At 44.8% G+C, this 22,317-nt stretch overlaps 1 protein-coding gene across 1 annotated transcript in view; it reads right to left on the bottom strand.

Moving 5' to 3' along the window:
* WDFY3 (WD repeat and FYVE domain containing 3) overlaps positions 1-22,317 on the bottom strand; it is a 274,276-nt gene that overhangs the window by 17,734 nt on the left and 234,225 nt on the right. The window contains 12 exon segments of the mRNA XM_021101795.1: positions 777-935; positions 2,046-2,200; positions 3,181-3,328; positions 5,662-5,874; positions 6,096-6,187; positions 12,250-12,403; positions 13,833-13,939; positions 14,835-14,952; positions 16,849-16,968; positions 17,238-17,292; positions 20,004-20,084; positions 21,786-21,871. Of these exon segments, the coding sequence (XP_020957454.1) occupies positions 777-935; positions 2,046-2,200; positions 3,181-3,328; positions 5,662-5,874; positions 6,096-6,187; positions 12,250-12,403; positions 13,833-13,939; positions 14,835-14,952; positions 16,849-16,968; positions 17,238-17,292; positions 20,004-20,084; positions 21,786-21,871 (1,488 nt within the window).

Raw genomic sequence — 22,317 nt, 5'->3', positions numbered from 1 at the left:
GAGCTGTGGTTAGGCTGCAGATGCGGCTTGGATCCTGAGTTGCTGTGGCTGTGGTAGGCTGGCAGCAACAGCTCCAATTTGACCCCTAACCTGGTAACCTCCATATGTCGTGGGTACGGCCCTAAAAAGCAAAATAACATAAAAAAGAATGCGATGAATGAAGAAGCAGAAAAACAAAAGGGGGAGTTCCTGAGTGGTTCAGCAGAAAGGAACCTGACTAGTATCCACGAGGACGCAGGTTCGATCCCTGGCCTCGCTCAGTGGGTTAAGGATTTGGCGTTGCTGTGGCTGTGGCGTAGGTCAGTCCTACAGCTCTGATTTGACCCCTAGCCTGGGAACTTCCATAAGCGGCGAGTGCGGCCCTTAAAAAAAAAAAAGTAAGACAAAAGAATCAAAGATTTAATGGTCTAGATAAAGAAAAGTCATCTGGAAAAGAAGTAATATGAATCAATAGCCAGTATAACTTGGTTTGCAAAAATTTATACCTAGATATAACTTCTGAGAAGCATTTATATTACTTAAATATGTTACACACAGTATCACCCAAAGACAGGCTGCTTCAGATTTTAAAAAAGTGCCAGCTTAGATCATTGTTAGAAACAGCATCTTCTGATTTCATTTCCTTTTTTAAAGCCTCACTTCCAGCACAAGAACACACACTTTCTTTTGGTCTTGGCCATCATGTCCGAAGCACCTTGGGATCAAGGAAGTTTTTAGGTTTCCGAGCGCGTGGGCAGCTGAGATGGACCGAGCCCCCCTTCTGCCCCTCCCGTCACCTGCTTGAGGGTGAGCGTCCTGGCCTTTTCCTTGGAGGTGCCCATCTCCCACACACACACGACAGTGCTTGTTCCGCCCGTGATGACCAGCTTGGGGTTGGGGCAGATGGCACAGAGGATCTGGCCCCACTCGGACAAACACTCATACACGGTCACTGCCTGCAAAACACAACAGATGGGAGACATGCAAACCAGCCAGCACCACGAACTTCTGAAACAGAGCAAGCGGAGAAGCATCTCTGTAGGTCCCTTGCAGGCAAATACCCGAGGGAGGTGCTGGGCTGGTTTCAATCGACCCACAGCTCCAGGGAAGCTCTACTCTGAGCTCCTCCCACCGCCTCCTGACACCTGCTGCTGTTGCAGACCGCAGGCAAAAGGACTCTGCTGGGAATGGGGGTCTCCAGGTTCCCCAGTCTGGGAAAGCCATGGTGAGACTGTGTGATGCTGTGTAAGAGGCAGGGGGTGAAAGGATGCTTCTGCTGTAGCCGGAGGGAAAAGCAAAGCGCAAGCCTGCAGTTCAGTGGGAATGCGGACAGAACCGTGTTACACACCCTGGCCCTCGCACGTGTCCAGGAGAGGACTGTCAGAGGGCGAACAAGGGGCCCCCGGGCACGACACCCCGCCTTTCCCAGAGACGCCTCTGGGACTTGAACAGGATCTGTGGCTCTTTGAGGGGCGGGGGGGTCAGGGGGAGGTTTTCTGCCAGCCCTTTAAGTGCTGAAATGGGAGTTCCTGCCATGGTTCAGCGGAAACAAATCTGACGAGCATTCATAAGGATGCAGGTTCGATCCCTGACCCCAGTGGGTTAAGGACCCCGCATTGCCATGGGCTGTGGTGTGGGCCGGCCCCTACAGCTCTGATTTGACCCCTAGCCTGGGAACCTCCACATGCCTCGGGTGTGGCTCTAAAAAGCAAAAAAAAAAAGAAAAAAGAAAAAAAGTGCTGAAATAATAAGTCGGCCAGATACTGACTCAAAAGGAACGTTTCCTGGTTGGCAGAAATACTGAAGCCCTGGTTGGCCAGGACCTCCTGGAGGAAAATCTCTGAGTCGGGGGGGAAACGGCCAGTCCCTGGTACACAGCTTTGCAAGAGAGGCTTTTCTGCAGAAAGCATGACCTGTCCACCGGCTCCTGCATCCTACCCTGAGGCCATGAAGCTCTCCCTTCCTCTGGGCTGTGGAGCAGAGCTGAGAAGCTCCCTCCCCACTCAGCAGCACACCCAGACCACAGAAGAGTGAGACGAAATGAGTGAGCAAGACACCAGGCAAACCTTGTCTGACTCGTAGGTTCCCAGCCTGCAGCTGAGGTCTGCGTAGCCCCAGGCAAAAGTCTTGTTCCAAGTTGGTGGGATGAGAACCTTATTCTGTTCCACGGCAAGGATGCCTTTATCCGTACACACTATCTGTCCCACGGGCTCTTTGAGTTCTGCAGAGGACAAATCAGCCCCCGTTAGAACAGGGACAGGGAATGAACTTCGTTATCTCCTCGAGGATGGTAAAGGGTCTCAAACATCATGCGAATCAAGCATCTTGGCACCTGCATTAGGACCAAATGACCTTAGAAAGAGGCCTTGGCTTTGGAGTCTGCTGCTGACGTGCTGGGCGGATGCTGACCCTGGCTGGTGCTCTGCCCACTTCCCTCCGGGCTTCCTTTCTCTGCACATGTTCTCGGGTTTGGCTCCTAGCCTCAGGCCTGCCTTCTTGATCCCCAGGGCTGCCCCACTGATCTGGGCTGTGACCCCGAATGCCAGCAGACCTTTGACCAGGCTAGTAGCCCTCAGCGCCTCCCCGCCCAGGGCTTCCTGAAGGACAACCCTGACATTCCCCAAGAAGCCTGGCTCTGCCAACCACACCAGCGCTCCAGAACCATCTCTGGGTGGTGGCCGGAGGTGGCAAAGGGCAGAGTCTGTGTAATGAGGCAAATGGCAGAGACTTTGATGCTCCCATCTTGGAATTTATGTGACAACTTTAAGGCTTGGCAAAACATTTTTTTCATTCTAAGGGAAAAGAATCTACTTGGGAAAGTAATTTTATATAACATTAGATAAAAGAGGCTTTTAGTTGGCCCAGGGAAGACAGTCTCCTTCCTGCTATTTTTGATTTAGGAGAACATGTGTCAGTGAAGATGACACAAGGTTTTCCATGCGCATAATACAAAGCTGAACTACGAGACTGGGTACATTAGAGTTTTCACTATCTTAGCAGAGAGAAGAAACCTTTTGGATTCTTTCCGACGCAAAACCCAACAGGCCAAAAGAAGAGAAGAGAAAAGGAAAAGGCATCTGACGAGGCAGCACTTCTTACAGACGGCGTGTGGGCTGAAAAGCAAATCGGTTATTGCCAAACCAGGATGACTCAACAACCCCCCAGACTCCTGAACCGCCAGCCGGTTTCCTGTCACTTCACCTTTTACAGGTGTGAGAGAAGGCCTCAAGTTGTCTAGATGATGAAAAAAGATCTTGTCACTCGTACATCCTGGTGGGACCGAGATGCCCGCGTTGTCTCCGTTGAGTCGACTCCTCACGCGCTTGGGCGGATGAGGTTTTTTAAACAGCTGGTGTGAGAAAGAGGACACGTTTTATCGCGAAAGCTAACATTTTTTATGCCCCTTTATAAGCCAGGTATTCTGCTGAGCTTTCACATACACGTCACGACAACCACTAGGCATCACATGATCACATGTTACGTTTGAGCAAAGAAAGGTAAGGAAGCTGGGGAGGGAGACGAGCACTCGGGCCTCAGGCAGTGGGCAGGACTCGGATCCCACAGCGTGGGTGGCCCGCAGGCTCTGCCACACTGATTCCACGACAGCTTTTCAAAGGGAAATGAATCCACTCAAAGGACAGCGGCGGGACAATTCTCTCGCAATGATGCTCAGAACGCAGCCGATGCTTCACAGCCCGGGGCCACCGAGGGCCGCCGCCCTTCTCTCTACGCAGGCGGCTTCTGGCTCCCCGGCGGCTGGCGTCGTGGGGCTACTAATTCGCTGACTGTGCCCACACGGGTGCCCTTCCTTCCCTTTGTGATGCTCGTAAAGGGTCTGCGGCATTTCCGCTCCGCGTTTCTACCAGACTGGGCGGTGACCACGTGCACCGAAGATGGTCATGCTTCAAATACCGCAGAGACTCGTTTATTGGGAGACGAGTCGTTGACAAAGCTATTCGGCAAACCCCATGTGAAACGAGATTTACGATGACTGCCACACCCTCTCGCTGTGTGAATCTGACATTCTGGGTTTCCAGGAGGAAAAACAATATATATATATATAAAATACTTTGTATACAGGAAGATGTATATTTTAGGCTCCCAAACCTTTAAACACGCAATTTGTGTTTTATCTACAGGCAGGGCTTAGGATCAGGGTTCTGTTCACTTCCTATAAATGTTAATAATGAGACAAGACTCTGAAATCATACAAAAAGACCCACATACGTTAGAGCATGTTCATGAATGAACATTTACTGAAGAACTTTCTCTGAGGACCTGCGGACAGAACGAGCCAGGGCAGGGCACACAGAGACAGACCAATATGGCGACCGCACAGCTTAGATGCTTCTAGGGTAGGTGTAGCTGGAAGCACTCTCTTAGTTTCTGGAATGTCCTAGAAATATGTTAGTATCTAAACTCTATCGCCCAGACTCTTAGCCTCTTAAATGCAAAAGTGGGACAAGACTCCTACAGCAGTGCCTGCGTTTTAATTTCTTCATTCAGAGCGTTTGTTTCCCAGAGGATATGAAACATGCTCCCTGAACTTGTGACCCTCCGTAAAGGGAAAGACTCAGCTAGGGTTCTTTGGGAAGGACCGGGGTTTATTAACAAGCAGTGCACTTTAAGAGTGAACGCGGTTCTTGCACTGGGGCCCAGGGGGCATGCAGTGGGGCGGCTACAGGCTGTCCTGCTGTTTCCACTGTGACTTTTCCCAATACAGACACTTACCATGGCTCTGTGTTCCCCAGGTCAACCCTGGAAACCTCAAAGCTGGTTAACCTACAAAAAGGGAATCCAGGCGAGATGTCTGAAGCAGGACCAGAGGAGAGCCGAAGGTGAGAGGTCTACGCATCTGGGTGCCAAGCTACAGCATCTGGGTGCTGAGAGGCTAAGCTCTGGGTCGTCCTCTTGTGGTTGCAGGTAGTGGCTGGAGCAGCTGGTGCAGGGCTGGGCCCGGGCCTTTCCGTGGAATGTCCTCTCACCCACAGCACTTAGCAAACCTACACTAATGATCAGATCCAAAGCACCACTATCTCTTCTCAGAACCACCATGAGGCTTTCTGCTGCTCATCTGTCTTTTTTTTCTTAAGGGCCGCACTTAAGGCATATGGAGGTTCCCAGGCTAGGGGTTGAGTCGGAGCTGTAGCAGCTGGCGTACACCACAGCCACAGCAATGTCAGATCCTAAACCCACTGAGCAAGGGCAGGGATCAAACCTGCATCCTCATGGACGCTGGTCAGATTCGTGTCTCCTGAGCCATGAAGGGAACTCCTTTGCTCCTCATTCGGTTCATTCTAAATACGACTTCATATGACAATGTTTCAAGTCAGCATTGGTTCTCTACTGGCCATGGGGCAAACCCCACCTCTGTGTATACTGGGGCCCCCAAGGCCCCATCTGCTTCCCTGACCAAGACGTGCACAGGCACAGGAAAGCAGGTCCTGCACTACTAGCCTGCAGGAGAAAATCCTCTTTGACCAAGAAACTCTCTCTTTATCTGGCCTGTACAAGGGAGGAAGGACGAATACTCTAGGAACCTACGGAAACTACTGAGTGAGGCTCCTGGTTCGTAATTAAAAACTCAGTCTGAGCTCAATGATCCCATGGTCACCGACCTTCTGGAGAAATGTTGCAGAGCTTAAACAAATGAAACGGATGACACGAAGAAAGCACCCATACCTGTTTAGGGATCTGGCCAAAGTTGTTGATGAAGCCTATGGTGGCCGTCTCCTTCAGCGGGTCATTTATGTTGTAGATGTCCACCTGCCCCTCGTAGAAAAGATGGTGGAAGACGTTGACAGCTTCCACGGCAGCGGGGCCTTGCTGCTTATAGCCGAAGATGAGGTCAATCCACTCATGCAGATGGGCACTCACATAATCACATTCCAAAGCCTGTAATGTCCAAACACAGGTCTGGTCACCGGCTGACTTTTGTCGCGTCCTCAGAGGGCCAAAGAACTGGCCAGCGGTCGGCAGAAAGGAAGATAACTAACAATCACACAAATGACATTAGTGACTTAAACACACGGGGCTACACTGCTCAAGGTCCTCTCTTTGCACTGTGGTCAGTGACAACGACACCTCGGTTCGACCGCAAAGCGTCCTGCTGTTACCTCTCGGTGCACTCGGATGAACTCTCGTGGGTCCCCTTTTGCCCAGGGTGGAAGGATGACATCTCCAAGCTTGGTGCCATTCTGTTTACAGCCTGTGTGACCAGATACATGAAAAAGAAAAGGAAAGCGTGAGATAAAGAGTCCCTTCACATGAAAGGGTCGGAGAAACAGTGGGTTGGATCCATTACCAGAACTATCACATTTTAAGACCAGAGAGGCCCTCAGAGATCATCCCTCAGTCCACTCCTCACCCTACCAGGAAGGGCCCCCAGAGCATCATCCTCAGAGTCTGGTATTTCCCAAGACTGCTCCCGAGAGCACTCCCGGGAGAGGCCCACCGCTGGCCAAGCTGAGGGGCCCTCGTGCTCAAGCGACTTCAGGAAAGGCTGAGCTACCCCACCCAAGTCCACTCAATCTCTTTCTTGACACTTCTCATTTGGGAGACCACTGATGATTTCCCTTAAACATTTGTGTAGGCTTTCCCAGAATGCTAGAAGCTTGGCGAGTCAACAGCAATGAACTAGTACTGAATTTCTTGTTGTTGACGTTGTGACAAAATTCTGCCATTCACACGGCAGAGGAACCAGCTCCTCGGCCACGTTCAGTCTGAATGCTTTCTTGGCTTAAAAGGAAATACAAGTGCCTCAGTCTTCTAGAAATACCTGCAATACATGTGGTTTCTCACAGACCTGATTCTGAAATTCTTGAGAGAATTCTGCAGAACTCACACGTATTTGCTGCAAGAATTCTCGTTTACAAAAAATAAAATCTGAAAAAGATCCCTTTTTGCTATTATATCATTTAACAGAGAAAACATCTGCAAAGAGTATGGGGCTCTCCGGCAGAAACAAAAACATCAAGTGGTGATAATTCATAACCAAATAGTACTTTGTCCACAGAAATGATTATTTACGTCCTAGCCACATAATGTCTAAAATAGTAAAAAAAACTACTGTGGAATCTATGGACAACAAAACACATTACATGGGACTGACGCTTAAAAAAAAGTCAGAAAGTTAACATTCGCTTCCAGAGGTTTTCCAAGTACACACCAGACAATCATTGCAAAAAAATGATTCTACATATGATGTTGACTCATCAGCTTAACAGCAGCTGGTTAGATAAATAGCTGTATTAGAAATTTTCATAAAGAAGTATTATAATTGCCCAAATTTTATTTATTTATTTATTTATTTTTTATTTTATTTTTTGGTCTTTTTGCTATTTCTTGGGCCGCTCCTGCGGCATATGGAGGTTCCCAGGCTAGGGGTCGAATCAGAGCTGTAGCCACTGGCCTACGCCAGAGCCACAGCAACACGGGATCCGAGCCGCATCTGCAACCTACACCACAGCTCACGGCAACGCCTGATCGTTAACCTGCTGAGCAAGGGCAGGGACCGAACCCGCAACCTCATGGTTCCTAGTCGGATTCGTTAACCACTGCGCCACGATGGGAACTCCTAATTGCCCAAATTTTAGAACACAAAGACAGTTCCGAGTGAAGGGCCAATAAAAACGTTTCCCTTAGAAACAATCTTGTTTTCATCAATGTAGTTTGATGACTTCCTTATATTGACTTTTTTTTTTTTTTTTTTTTTTGTCTTTTGTCTTTTTAAGGCCGTGTTCTGCGGCACATGGAGGTTCCCAGGCTAGGGGTCGAATCGGAGCTGAAGCCACCAGGCTACACCACAGCCACAGCAATGCCAGATCCAAGTAGCGTCTGCAACTGACACCACAGCACCATGGCAACACCAGATACTTAACCCACTGAGCGAGGCCAGGGATTGAACTCATGTCCTCATGGATGCTAGTCGGGTTGGTTAACTGCTGAGCCACAGAGGAACTCCTAGGCCTAATTTTTTGATATTAAGAAGCTAGTAATAGCCCCCAGGCTACCTGAGATATAATCTATTTTTCAAAATTTTGCCTATTTGCTGAATACCCTGTGATATAGTTTTATTTCCTCAGCACTACCTGCAGTTTTCAAATGTCATTTTAAAGGGAACAGTCTGTAGAAAGCTTTTGGTCTGATTCTGCTGCACTGCAATTCCCCTGCATGTAGAGCCCAGGGTGTAAAGATAAGACCAGCGGTTGAAGGGGACCCAGAGTCAGAGAAAACAACCTACGTGCCCTTTCTTTTGCACCATTTACTATCTTTTCTGGGTGAAGAGACAGTATTGTTTGGTTTTCATTATTTTTATGTAAAATTCACATAACATAAAATTTATCATTTTAAAGAGAACAATTCAGTGCCATTTTGTGCATTAACAATATTGTGCAACTACAACCTCTATCTAGCTCCAAAATACTTTCATCACCCCCAAAAGAAATCTTAAACCCCTTACGCAGCTGCTCCCCATTCCTCTCACCCCGACAGCCAATCCCCCAGCCACTGGCAACCACCCATCTGTGTTCTGTCTCTATGGAATTTCCTAGTCTGGACATTCCATGTACATGAAATCACACACGGAACCTTTGGTGTCTGGCTTCTTTCACTTGGTATCATGTGTTTGAGGTTCATCCATGTTGTAGCATTTATCACTACTTTACACATTTTCATGGTTGAATACTATGCCATTGTATGCATATTCCACCATTTGTTTATCCATTGATGGATGCGGGGCTGGGCTCTTTCTACCATCTGGCTACAGTGAGTAATGCTGCTACAATGTGCACGTACAGGTCTTTGTTAAATCCCTGTTTTCAGTTCTTTTGGATAATTCTAGGAGTGGAATTGCTTGGTCATGTGGCACTTCAAGGTTTACCTTTTTGAGGCACCATCAAACTTGCTTCCCATAGTGCTGAACCATTCTGTTCAGCAACATGCGAAGCGTCTACTTTTCCCACATACTCATCAGTTTCCATTTATGCGGGTTTTCATTGCAGCCACCCTAGTGGTTGTGAAGTGGCTCTGACCTGCATCCCTGATGACTAGTGATGCAGATCACCTTCTCCTAAGCTTACTGGTCATCCGTGTGGCTTCTCTGGAGACACGTCTGTGCAGGCCCTCTGCTCCGTCACTTGGGTTGCTTATCTTATTACTGTTGAGTTGTAGTTCTTTACATTCTGATACTAGATCCTTACAAGACAGAACATTTGCAAATATGTTCTTCCCGTCGCTAAGGTTTTCTTGCCACTTTCTTCATCAAGACCTCGGAGGTAGATGTTTTAAAGTTTAATAAAATCCAATTTATCCTTTTTTGTTATTTTTGCTCGCTGTTCATTCGCACCCAAGACCACGAAGATGACCCCGTGTTTTCTAGTTTTCTCACTCTAGCTCTTACATGCAGTGCTTCTTAAGTGATTTCATGGAGGGAGATGATTTGTTATGAAGGTGAGCATGAAAAAGATGCAAGACCTTTCTTTTATTTACTTATTTAAAAGTGGATAATTAGGTGAGGGTTGTAAGTGGTCTGGCTAGGACGTTTTTGCATCATAACTTATGATAACTGTCTCTGGAATACTGGAGGAGTTCCGTCTTTTGGCACCTCTCTGTGTCTGTGTCTTTGAAAGCGGAGTCCCTGGGAAGGTGAATAGTAAGTGAACATAGTAAGAGATTAATGGGCATCCAGGTTCAAGTGCTGTGTACACATTCGTTGTTTTTCCCTGTTCACCATCACTCTCTTCCTCTGAGGAATCACCACTCCCTCCAAGTTCTAGAATGGGTGTCTTCGCTGCTCAAGGGTAAGCTTCAGGCCCAATCAGAGGTAATGAAACTCAATTTCAGGACTTTCGCTGGGGCTATTGAGAGATTCCTATCCTTTGCATTGGATCTGGAGCTATAATTTCACAAGGTTTGAGATGCTAATGGACAATTACATAAATAAAAATTATATTAAAAAAAATCAAGTTCCTGTTGTGGTGCCATGGAAACGAAGCCGACTAGTATCCACGAGGGTGCGGGTTTGATCCCTGAGTGGGTCGGGGACCAGAGGGTCAGGGATCTCACGCCGTGAGCTGGGGTATAGGTCGCAGGCGCAGCTCAGATCTTGCGTTGTTGTGGCAGTGGCCGGCAGCGGCAGCTCCAATTCGACCCCTACCCCAGGAACTTCCGTATGCCGCAGGTACAGCCCTAAAAAAGCAAAATAAAAAGAAAAGAAAAAAAGGAAAATCACTCATCATATCCAATATATTGGATGTGAATATTCCCTGCGTTTTCTATTAAGTTTTTTGAGGTAGCAAAGCAATGGTTTATATGTTGACTCTTAAATACGGTTGTGATACAAGGGCATGAAAAGAGTATGAAAAACAGAATAGTATCTGGCACGAATAACCCGAAGTAGAAACAACGGCATTTTGATATGCTGTAAAATAAATATGCAGAAACAGATCAGCAAACTGTGTTCCAAGAAACTGTAGCCAGATTCAAATCTACTTCCTGCAACCACTGGACAATATTACGAGGGAGGAGTACTGAGGAAATTTCTTTTTATTGTAAATGTCGATTGGCTTCTGTTTTTCTAGAAAATAGTACCCCAACAAAATGCATAAAAGGGATCTACTTAAAGTTGTTCTGAAATTCTAATTTTCAAAACTTACTAGCATGTAAGCTGAGAGTGCCTCAGGCAATACCAAAGATTTAAACGATATGTGAAAAATCTGGATATGCCCCTCTTGGCTATTATAGTTTCAACCATATTAATTTTCAAATAAAACTTCACCTCACAATCATTTTCAATGAACCGATGATATTCAGACCATTAGATATAATTTGTGCTTATTTTAATTTTATTTACTTATTTATTTATTTTTGTCTTTTTAGGGCCACAACACATGGCATATGGAGGTTCCCAGGCTAGGGCTCTAATCGGAGCTGCAGTAACAGCCTACGCCAGAGCCACAGCAACACCACATCCGAGTCGCATCTGCAACTTACACCACAGCAGTGACAGATCCTTAACCCACTGAGCAAGACCAGGGACTGAACCTGCGTCCTCATGGATCCTAGTCAGATTTGCTAACCACTCAGCTACAATGGGAACTCCCTGTGTGTTAATTTTTAAAATTTCCCGAGACTCCAGGTTTCAAAGAGCTATTTGGACGCAATGAGTCTCTTTTTCTTTGCTGTGTTTACGCTCACACACCCAGCTGTAATTATCAGCCACTGAAGCCACAAGGAAATAGAAACTGAGCAGAAACCTTCCCAAGGACAACCTCTCCCACTGCCAACCACACCCCGTGTCTCTTGCCTCTTATTTGCAGAAAGGCTTTTGTCTCCTAGGCCTCCCCCGAGTTCCAAAGAGGAAACTTAATCAGAGAAGTGAGGAAATACAGAAATAAAGGAAAATAGTCAGATAAGGCAAAATAATAATAGTTTAGCCATAAAACAAAGTTAAGGACCTTAGGAGTTCCCCTCGTGGCTCAGCGGAAAAGAATCTGACTGGCATCCATGAGGATGCAGGTTGGATCCCTGGCCTCGTTCAGTGGGTTAAGGATCAGGGTTGCCGTGAGCCGTGGTGCAGGTCGCAGACGCGGCTCGGATCCCACATTGCTGTGGCTGTGGTGTAGGCTGGCAGCTACAGCTCTGATTGGACCCCTAGCCTGGGAACCTCCGTATGCCGCAGGTGCAGCCCTAAAAAGACAAAAGACAAAAGACAAAAAAAAAAAAGAAAGAAAATTAAGGCACTTTAGTTTCTCCTCAAGGCGAGAGACAACACCCTGTAACACATCCTTGAGTTGTTTTACAGACAACTAAGACCCCCAGCAGGTGGAAGAAGGTAACTGCATGCTCTCACCACCAGACCCCCGACCAACTGGAACCAGAAGGCTGAGGGCCGAGATGCCTGAAATACCACCCTGGTACCTCCCCATCAGCCAGTCACAGAACCGTGCACCAGCGGATCACAGACCCTCTCCTCACACAGGCTTGTTTTTAAACCCCCTTCTCTGAAAGCCACCACGGCGGAGCCGGAGTCTTTTGAGCAGGAGCTGCCCAGCCCCCTGGTCGGCCCTACAGTAAACGCTGCACTTTCCTTCACCCCGACCCAGTGTCAGCAGACTGGCTTTACTGCATCGGGGGAGCGGATCCACGTTTGCTCTGGTAACGAGATCTTTTGTCGTCAGTACGTACTGCAGACAACGGTCAGAAGAGCGGCTTATTTCCACTGGGCTTCTCTGGGCCACGTTCTTAAGACAGTGCCGTGGTGCCACGTACCTAGATCAAAGTTGTTGGAATTGAACAGGAATTCTGGTAAGTAAAAAAATTCTGGGATCAGTTCCTTCACGTCTGCCATGTTGTGCTTGGATGCTGAGTACCAGGCCTCGCGGACACTGTGAAACATCCGGTCAGCCAGGTCAAAGTGGCCTCCCTGTGGGCAGAAGGAGAAGGCACCTCTCTGTTAGACAACAGCGCCCACCTCACAGCCTCCAGCTCAAAGGCTGGAACACCCTAAATAAATGTTTGGTGACAACTCAATGTCCCATCCTCTACATCGAATACACAAAATTTTAAAGAATCACACAAAGAAAATTAGCTCTTTTCAGAGCACTCCTTACAAAGGGGGGGGGGGATCTTGTTTGGCATTAAAGTGAAATCCAGATACAAACGTTTTTAAAAAGCTATTTAAAAAAAAGATTAGTTTTTAGAGAGAGGGCAAGACTGTAGGGAAAGCAGCAGTTCTTCCATTGTCCTAAAAAAAAGAATCTAACGTAGCCGCCTGCAGTTGGAACGATTTCAAGTGATGTATGTATTTGACTAATTTTCTAAGTTAACATGACGTTCGAGTTCTCACACCAATGGGAATCAGGTGGAGAACTAGCAAGGTGATCCAAAAGCTACAGGCCGATAAAACAAACGCAGACAGAAAAAGGACGTCCTTGGCTCACCCGGTCTCACAGCGTCTCCACTCCCTTCCCCAGACCCTCGGTGGTGTGGGTGCTCACCGTGGGAAACGCCGAGGCCCCTGGCACCTGCTGCCCCTCAGCCCTCATCCCGCATCACTTTCCCCTGCAGTCACGCGGCTCCAGACACACTGGCTTCCTCGCAGGTCCTCAAACATCAACCGGGCCCCTCCCCGCCTGGAACACAGGTCCTCCAGGCGTCTGCACGGGGAACTCCCTCCCCTCCTTCCAGATTCTGTCCAGACCTCACCGCTTCAAGGCGACCTGCGCGCTGACCACTTTATTTAAAACTCTGCCATGTGCTCCCCGCACGCCTGTGCCGCCCGTCCTCCTTCCATGCTCTAGATGTTTCTGCAGCATCTACTGCGTTCTAACGCATTTTACGGTATATTTATGGGTTATGTGTGTCTCCCTCAATCAAAACATCCAAGTTCTACACAGCAGGGCTTCTGTCTTTATCCACTGTGTCCTCTAAGCACCCAGAGCACCGCCTGACCTAGAGCAGGTATTCCATCTACACGTGCTAATACATGAAAGACAATGTGGAGAAAAGCAATTACAGTAAGGAGGGCAGCAGACGAGCTCCGCATGACTCTTCTTTTTAATGTTTGTTGAGTTCCACCAGTTAAGGCTGAGTTCCATGTCCCCGGCTGGAAAGCACATGCTACTTGCTTATTTGACTAAAGAACCCCGACACTAGTTTACTGCGAACAACTTCTAGTTTATTTAGCAATTTTGGGTCAGTGAAATTCCACTTTTATTCTGTTTTGACTACTTTGGTGACTATGACGTCACAGGGCTTCTTGTAAGACAAGACAACACTATTAAAAAAAAGAGCAACAACTTTGAAAAGAAGCCTTGAATACCACGCAAACCTTCTAAACGCAAGAGTCTTACCTGGAGCCTGAGGAATATCTGTGTGAAGGGCTCCATCCGTACCAGGTACGAAGCCACAATCATGGCAGACGAATAGTGGGTCCCGTAGTGGTAGGCTGGAGTTTCTCCTGGCCAAGAAAATTAAAGCATGATTGAAAAGGAAAAGAGTAAATACGAACAAAAAAATTGGCACCAATCAATAGACTTGAAAATGCTACTGGCATCTGCGGCATAAAAAACTCTACAGTGACACCCAAATCCCTCACGTACATATTCGGCAGTCATCCACTTTGGTATAATTCTGAGCCTTTCCCCCAAACTGAGCACACGGGGCAATTCATGTTTTGAGGCTTCTTGACTAGGTAACTTTTCATAATGAATGCCAAACAAAGCAGGATATTGACACATAGCGACCTTTTATTACATCAGTGTACAGACTTCTCTACACTGTTGTCTGTGAATATGAGCAACTTTTATTACATGCATGGGGGAAAAAAGAGTTCCTGCAGAGAATACGGTTAAGCTTAGGCTTTGCTTTTTTCTCCTTGGTTTGCTTTGCCTCTTTGAAGGGGACACGTGATAAACATTAAACATAATAAATCATAAGTAGACAAACTTATTATAGAAGGTAGTCAATCATAATTTTTTTTTTTTAATGCAAAGGTGTTCTAAAAAGTGCCTCAATAAAATTAAAAGAGAGCCAATAAAGGAAAGCACAGTTCCTGGTCTAAACATGATGAGAGAGTGAGGCATAATATGATGGGAAACTTCTACCCTGTAGACACCAGACATAGCTAGTTTTCTGTCAGTACCTGACAAACTGCTTAAAACACTCCTTCTAAGCATGACCATCAACTGACACACAAAACCTGATTTTTCTACTCTGAAAGTATATGCATGCACATGTAACGCATATAATGATGCACAAGCAAAGTGGGGAAAGACGCAAAGGCGTCCGACTCAAAAGGGTGGCCCCCTTTTGCAATTTGGGTCCGAAGTCCCAGGACAAGAGAAGCTACTTACCATTAGGATCTTCCCAGTCTTTATATCGCTTCTTATACTGAGCGAGTCGTTCATCTGTCTGTGCGCCCATTGGCTTTGCCAGGTTTCTAAATGTCTTGGGATTAGTAAGATCTACCTCCTACAACACAAAATGAAACCCAATTCCAAATGACTATGCACCCTCTATCCTCACCAACACAGACACAACGGCTAGGCGATGACGACTGATGAACGTGCTCCTATTGATGGAGTCACACGGGCAGAAATGGACGCCGAGACAACGCCGCCACGCGCCCAGTGGGGATCCGGTTATCCGTATTTTACACACAGGCGTGTGACAGGTTGTTGACTGACTCAATTTGAGGACAGCTGTGCTGGAAACTCTGTGTTCACAGAAGAAGACCCTCAGGATCCAAGTTTGGAGACCAACAGGAGGGAAAACCCTTCCCAGTCTTGGCCAGGGCACAGCAGGGACCGCACACGAAAGCTCCGAGTCATCTTCACCCTCCATCACCCACATAACCAGAGGATAAAGGCTCCTTTCTGTTCTCTTCCCTGGCTCCCTCTTTCATTCCAACCTCACTTCTGAGCATTTTCTTCTCAGAGGTGAGCAGGAAGTGAAATAAACCAAAGTGCTCAAAAAACCGTTCAGCTCCAAAAGACATCATACCAGACCAAGTGACTTCCAAATGAGATGGAGTCCTTCAGTCTACCAGATGTTACTTTATTTTTTTAATTAAAATTTTTTTATTATAGTTGATTTACAATGTTGTCAATTTCCGCTGTACAGCTAAGTGACCCCGTCATATACAGGTATACATTCTTTTCTTCACATTACCTTCCATCATGTTCCATCACATTTTATCATTCCCCGTGCTACAGAGCAGGACCTCACTGCTTATCCACTCCAAATGCAACAGTCCGTATCCATCAACCCCAAACGCCCAGTCCATCCACTCCCTCCCCCTCGGTAAAATCTCAAGTCTCTTCTCTACACACATTATTTTAAAAGCTTATCTCTAGCTGACCTAATTCATATACTTAAAAAGAAGCCAAAATTTACCTCCTAAGGATTTTAAAAGTAGGAATTGGCAGTAAGTACCTGTGAGATACCTAATGTGTGTCCTTTTCATGGGGCATCGTGGCCCACCAATTTTGCCAACTTACATTCTAAAAGTCTTGGGTAGGAGAAACTGATCCGCATTTACTCATGTAAATCAAGTTAGTACTTGTCCTCTGAAAATTTACATGCAAAATACTTCATTTCTACTTTTTGGTTATTTCAACAAAGGTTGAAGAGTATATCAAGTACCAGGCATTGCTCTAGAGGTGGGACCTGAGAGCTGCAGAGGTTAGTCTTTGCATCCCAGGACCTCACAGGTGAGTGGGTCAGACAAAAACCACGACCACAACATACGCTGTAAAAGAAAGTGGCAAGAGACACAGCTACAGCCTGTGTGGGGCTAAGGGAGGAGGAGGAGACAAAAGACAGAGGGCTCCCTGCAGGTGTGCCTGAGTGTGTCCTCCAGGATGACATACAGCTGGCCGGAGGGACCCGCTGACCCACTGACCCGCTGAGGAGAGGGAGGATGCGTGTGGGTGAGGAGAGTCCAGGCTGGGAGAGGAGCAGGTGCAGAGCTGCTGAGAGGTGGAGAGAGAGAGAGAGAGAGAGAATGGGGGAGCCCAGAAGAGCAGTGCTGGGAGTACAGGAGGGATGTACCACGGTCGTGAAATTCTCTGTGTGACGCAACTGCGCTTGTTTCTTCTGAAAGTGGCTGCTGCGTAGAGGACAGGGACATCCTCCAGCGGATACAAATTTACTAGCACTTTGGAAAATCGAACAGACCGCATGCATTTAATGTCTCAGAGGCTGGTCAAGCTTACAGACTGTACAAGCCCAAGTTAAGGCTCTGCTCATCTTGGGGTGTCTGTGAAAACGTTAAACTACGAAGCAAAGAAATCCTCTGAGCGACTGCAGTATCTCTTAGTTACTTTTGAAAACAGTTCCACTTACACAAAATGATTTGACATTTACCTCTGAGTCATAATCTGCAAGGATCCAGGGGAAGACAGGGTACTGCATGAGATCATTATAGGATCTGCCGGCCAAAGTGTTCAAGTGCATCAAATACTGAAAGTTGCTGATTTCACCTCTCTTGGGAAAGATAAACAAAGATTCATTTTAAAGCAATCGATTATTTTTACAAGGTTTACATTTATAAAATTTATATGCAAAACGAGGTGAAGGACAGTTTCTTGCAGATTTCAAAAAACAAGAAAACATTTGTTTCCCTTAAAAATAACAAAACCAAAATATGTCTTCTATGGTAAATCTTTTACAAATTATTAAAGTGCTTTTAACTGTATGACTTAGACCTTCTAACTATAAAGTGCAAAGGAAGCTCACATTTTCAATGAACTTACCTCCCATCTCTGAGTCACAGATTTCTCTCCAACCAGAGTGCTAAGCAATCCAGATCTAAAACCAATAAGTAATTAAATAAATTGTAGGCAATGTAATTTTAAATCTCAGTTATTACAAAGCTGAAAATTTTAATTTCAGTGGATCCAAGACCTTTCCAAACTATGGAGGACAACCTATTTGTGGGTCAGGAAATCTGTTTAGTGGGTTGTAATCAGCATTATTTGTGTGTGTGTGGCTGCGCCCATGGTATGTTAAGTTCCCAGGCTGGGGAACGAACCAGCACCCCAGCAGAGACCCAAGCCACTACAGGGGCTCTTTAATCTGCTGTGTCACAAGAGAACTCCTGTGATCAGCATTCCGAAGTATGAAGTAACAGAATCGAATGGAAGAACATAGAGAATGTCAGAAGGCATTGACACAGTAAGGAAAAGTATTTTCTGTGAATTTTAGTATTTATAAGCAAGTCTGTGTGTCTTGGGATGCAATGTAGTGTACTTTCTTTTTTACTATGGGTCATGACAAATGAGTCTAAAAAACTTTGATCTAGTTCAACTTTCTACCTTTTATAGCAAAATCTCTTTATAAACTGATTTAATGACACAAAATTGGAATAACTGATATAGGACATATTACTGTTGAAAAAGAGAATGAAAATATGAATAGTTTATGACAGGAAGTCATTACCAGTTAGAAAACTATTCACTTTTTTCTATAGCAGATTTTCCTAGAATGCTATAAAATCCTGAAGGCTTAACAGCTTTATAACACTGATAATTAATAATATGAAGACTGCAAATTGGTCACTGAGTCAGTAGGAAAGCACATGAGTATTCATTTTATTGTCTGAAAGGAAATTAAGAGCTTTATAAACCTTAGTTTATAAGCATATCTAGCTCAAGAGTATAGGTCCTACTTTTCACTTCTAGATAAATTCTTCCCTTCAGGCAAATTGAATATATAGGATACTCTTCCTGGAAAAAGAGCTGTGATCATTCCTCAACGTTGTAAGAAAGGGGACAACTGCAAACAAGACTGAGGTTGGAAATGCATTTCTGCTTCTTGCCTTTGAGCTTGGGACAGTTCTCTAAGAACGGCCGACTCAGCACAGAAAGTGGTAAGAGCAGTGAAATGGCAAGCGGACGATTACCTAGGCAGGCAGAAGTGCTAGCCATTTGCTTACAAGGAGAAAAAGGGCTCAATGCTTTAAGGGGGACTTTCACTTCCTGTATTTATCTTAACAAAACCACCAATGATTAGGAAGGAATAGAGCATGTTTCTGAGATTAACAAAAGCATATGTGCAGCACTTGTATTTGCTAAATCTCAGCTAGCGAAAAATAAAAGCAGTAACAAGGAGAAATATACAAATTCAAGATATTTAGATGCATACAAGTAAGAATAAAATTCTATTTCCAAATTACAGAATCCCCAGTAAAGTTTTAAATTCTTTTCCTACATGCTGTAATAATTAATTTGTAGCCCCAAAGCACTGCTTCTTTATAAAGGGCTACCAGCTCCTGAGTGACTATAAATGAAGCTGGGTATATGGAGTCTTGGAACAGCTGTATCATCTGAAAGATTAAAAGCAGTTGAAAGGAGCACAAAAGAACCACTGATAGATCTGAACAAACAAAAAGAGAAGTTTAAATTTAAATGTAAAAAAAAAAAAAGAAAAAAAAACGAACTTGAAAAAACATGGCAATGGCACATGACAAGCAAAGAGTAAAATGCTGTTGCAGAAGAAAGTCCCACAGCGATGATGATGAGAATCAGAGGGGATGCTAACTGGACGTACTGAGTGGTCACGTCACAATACACACAAACACTGAATTATCACACTGTACACCTGAAACTAACACAGTGTAAATTATTTCTCAAAAAAAAAAAAAAAAAACCCCAAACTATCACCACCACCACCAAGAAAGAACTTGGTGGAAAAAAAATGGGCAAATGTTAAGTAATTCATAAATGGTAACTTCAAATGGCTAAAAATACATATGCTTAACTCGATTCCTAATATGAAAAGAAATGCACGTAAAAAATGAAGTGTTTCGTAACATCGGTAAAGATTACAAAGTAAATCTAACAAGCTGGCAAGCATCTATCGAGCCAAGCAAACTTATCCACTAATGGTGGAATGCAGATGTGTATACATCTTACAGAAATCTAGTTGGTCTTGTGTATTAAGAGTCTTAAAGTTGGTACAATTTTACTAAGGGGATTTTATCCTACAAAATAGAGGGCTCATACATGCATTATCATAACAAGGAGACCTGATAAAGATGAGTAAGAATGGTTTATGCATGTGATGAATGGCTGGCAAATAAAAGCAATGTTTCTAAAGAATTTTTTAAAAACGAGAGGAAACGTTGACATACAATACTGAATAGAAGACACAGAAAAAAATTCTGTACTTGTTTATAGTATGGACTCGATTACACACAGGAATATACGCATGTGTAAACGATAAGAACAGAATTGATCAAAATGCGAGCCCTGATTTGACATGAGGGATCACTGCACACATTTTCTTTTTTTCTTCTAGTTTCCAGTATTTAAAAACGTTTCTGCACACCACCAGGGGTAGGGTGAGGCAGAACACTCATTAAAAATAATACTGTCCTCTGTACGGTAGAAAAAAAATATATATATAAATAAATGGTTTAAAAAACCCACTGTTTTTGATGGAAAGAAATTAACACTGTCCAGATATAAATGATTCCGACTTACTACTAAACTGTAATGTACAAGAAGCAAACTACATACCCCTGCTCCACGCTTGTGTTTGGTCGTTGCCCAGATACAGACTCTGAACTGTCAGTTAGAGATGGCACTACAGCCAAAAACCTGGAAAATTTAAAAATAGCATTAAACTGAAGTTTCCGCTGTGGCTCTGCGGTAACAAACCTGACTAGTATCCATGAGGACGTGGGTTTGATCCCTGGTCTCGCTCAGTGGGTTAAGGATCTGGTGTTGCCGTGAGCTGTGGTGTAGGTCGGCAGCTGCAGCTCCAATTCAACCTCTAGCCTGGGAACTTCCATATGCTGAGGGTGTGCCCTAACAAGCAAAAAAAAGAAAAAGCATTAAATTGGAAATGACCTTTCAGTCCAGATCTAATGGGAGGCCTTAACTGCAGCAGCATTTACTGCTCCGCTACTTAGTAAATAGCAGGCAAAAGGAATATACAACGATGAGAATGCTCTGTTACAAAAAACAGTAAGATGATGGTTTCCAAAGCCAAATATAAAGGTTTATAGCAAGGCTTCTGTCATTTTGGATTTTTACATATGCGGCCACATTCCTGGAAGGCAAAAAGCCTTGCCCCTCTGCTTCACAGGAATTCAGTCAACTTAATCATTTCCTAAGGAGTAATTAACAGCTAAATATTCACATGACAGCAAGTGGTGCTAACAGCTCAACACATGCCAGCACAAAGACCCCGCTAACAAATGAAAATACACACAGGGTAAGAACCTTTATGTGACAGTGTTACAATTACTTTGAGAGTTGCTCATAATGTCAACACAATTTTTTTTTTAACACAATTTTTTTTAAAGGCAAAAAAGAGCTGTGGGAAAATTCTCAGAATGAATGCAAACTCTGAACATGGCACATATACAGAGATGCCTCAGAGAAAGACTAACTCCTCTCCTTTTAACAGCTTGTCGTCAGGAAGAGCAGATAATTTACTAATACTGAACACAATATCGCCTTTAGAAATTAGTAAGAAAGACTAAAATTTCAGTCATTTGCTCGGCTCTTCCCAAACCTCTCCAGGCACTTCTGAGAAGACCCTCCCTCGGTTCTCACGTGCCCTCGGGTATTATTACTGAACTGCAACGACAAGCAAGGTTGTGTGGTCTTAGTCATTCCTCACGGAAGTCATTTGAAGAACAAGACTTCGCTAAAAGCGGGACTGCCGGCATGCTTCCTACTCTTCAAAGAATAAGGGGGCTCATGTGACACTGTGATCAGTTCCTAAAAGCCTGTTGTTCGCACATCCAACAGAAGTATTTTCAAGCTCCATGGATATACACTGGTTTTCTTTTCTACGATAAAATGCAAACAGATGTGACCAAAAATGAAATATGGTTGGATTACACCAAGTGCTTGTTTGGCTATGCTGTTTTTTCAAGGATGAAGATATCCAACTTCCCTTCCAAGGTCAGAGAAAGTCTCACATAAATTCTCATAAACTCTAAGGGAATTCAGGCTCTGCATTCAACAGTAAAGTATGGCAGACACTGCCTTCGTTTTGGTAAATATGAAAGAAGCCTATTTTGAACATTTAGCATTATTTTTTTTAAGCCACAGTTTCATCATCCCGTTACTCTTAGAGGCACGGGACTTAGTGATAAAAGTAGCCTTTGATGCTATCTACTCTAAGTTACCAGAAGGAAAAATGCTATTTCGAAATAGAACAGAATCAAAAGTGTAATGAACATTTCCTTCAAAAAAGTTAATTCATGGATCTAACAGAGTTTTAAAAACTAGCTTTAGCTCCCACTGCTTCACAAACAGCATATAAAGTAACCCCATCAGCAATACCTTTGATAGACTTTGTTTCTAATTCCTTTCTGAAATGCAAGGAGGTAATTCCGTCCATCTCCAGAGAAGACTTCCACAGCAATGGGCTGAAGTGATTGGAGAGAAAAGACATTAAGGAAATAAAAAAAGCAAATTAGGTTACAGGTTAACTTTTCCACTGCGAATTTCCACAACATTGAAGAAATTAACTTGTTCACTTAAGACATTTTTAGTCATGAACTTCCAGCGGCAAATTAAATTCCAAAATGAAGGAGTTCCTGTCATGGCTCAGCGGTTAACGAACCCAACTAGTAGCCATGAGGACGTGGGTTTGATCCCTGGCCTCACTCAGTGGGTTAAGGATCCAGTGTTGCCGTGAGCAGACACGGCTCGGATCTAGCGTGGCTGTGGCTGTGGTGCAGGCCGGCAGCTAAAGCTCCGACTGGACCCCTAGCCTGGGAACCTCCATATGCCATGGGTGTGGCCCTAAAAAGCCAAGAAAAAAAAAAAAAAAAGAAATTACAAAATAAAGAGAGCCAATTTGTTCTGCTCA

Source organism: Sus scrofa, chromosome 8 (assembly GCF_000003025.6).
Source record: "Sus scrofa isolate TJ Tabasco breed Duroc chromosome 8, Sscrofa11.1, whole genome shotgun sequence".
NCBI classification, from domain to species: domain Eukaryota; kingdom Metazoa; phylum Chordata; class Mammalia; order Artiodactyla; family Suidae; genus Sus; species Sus scrofa.
This window is presented reverse-complemented; position numbering and strand designations above follow the sequence as displayed.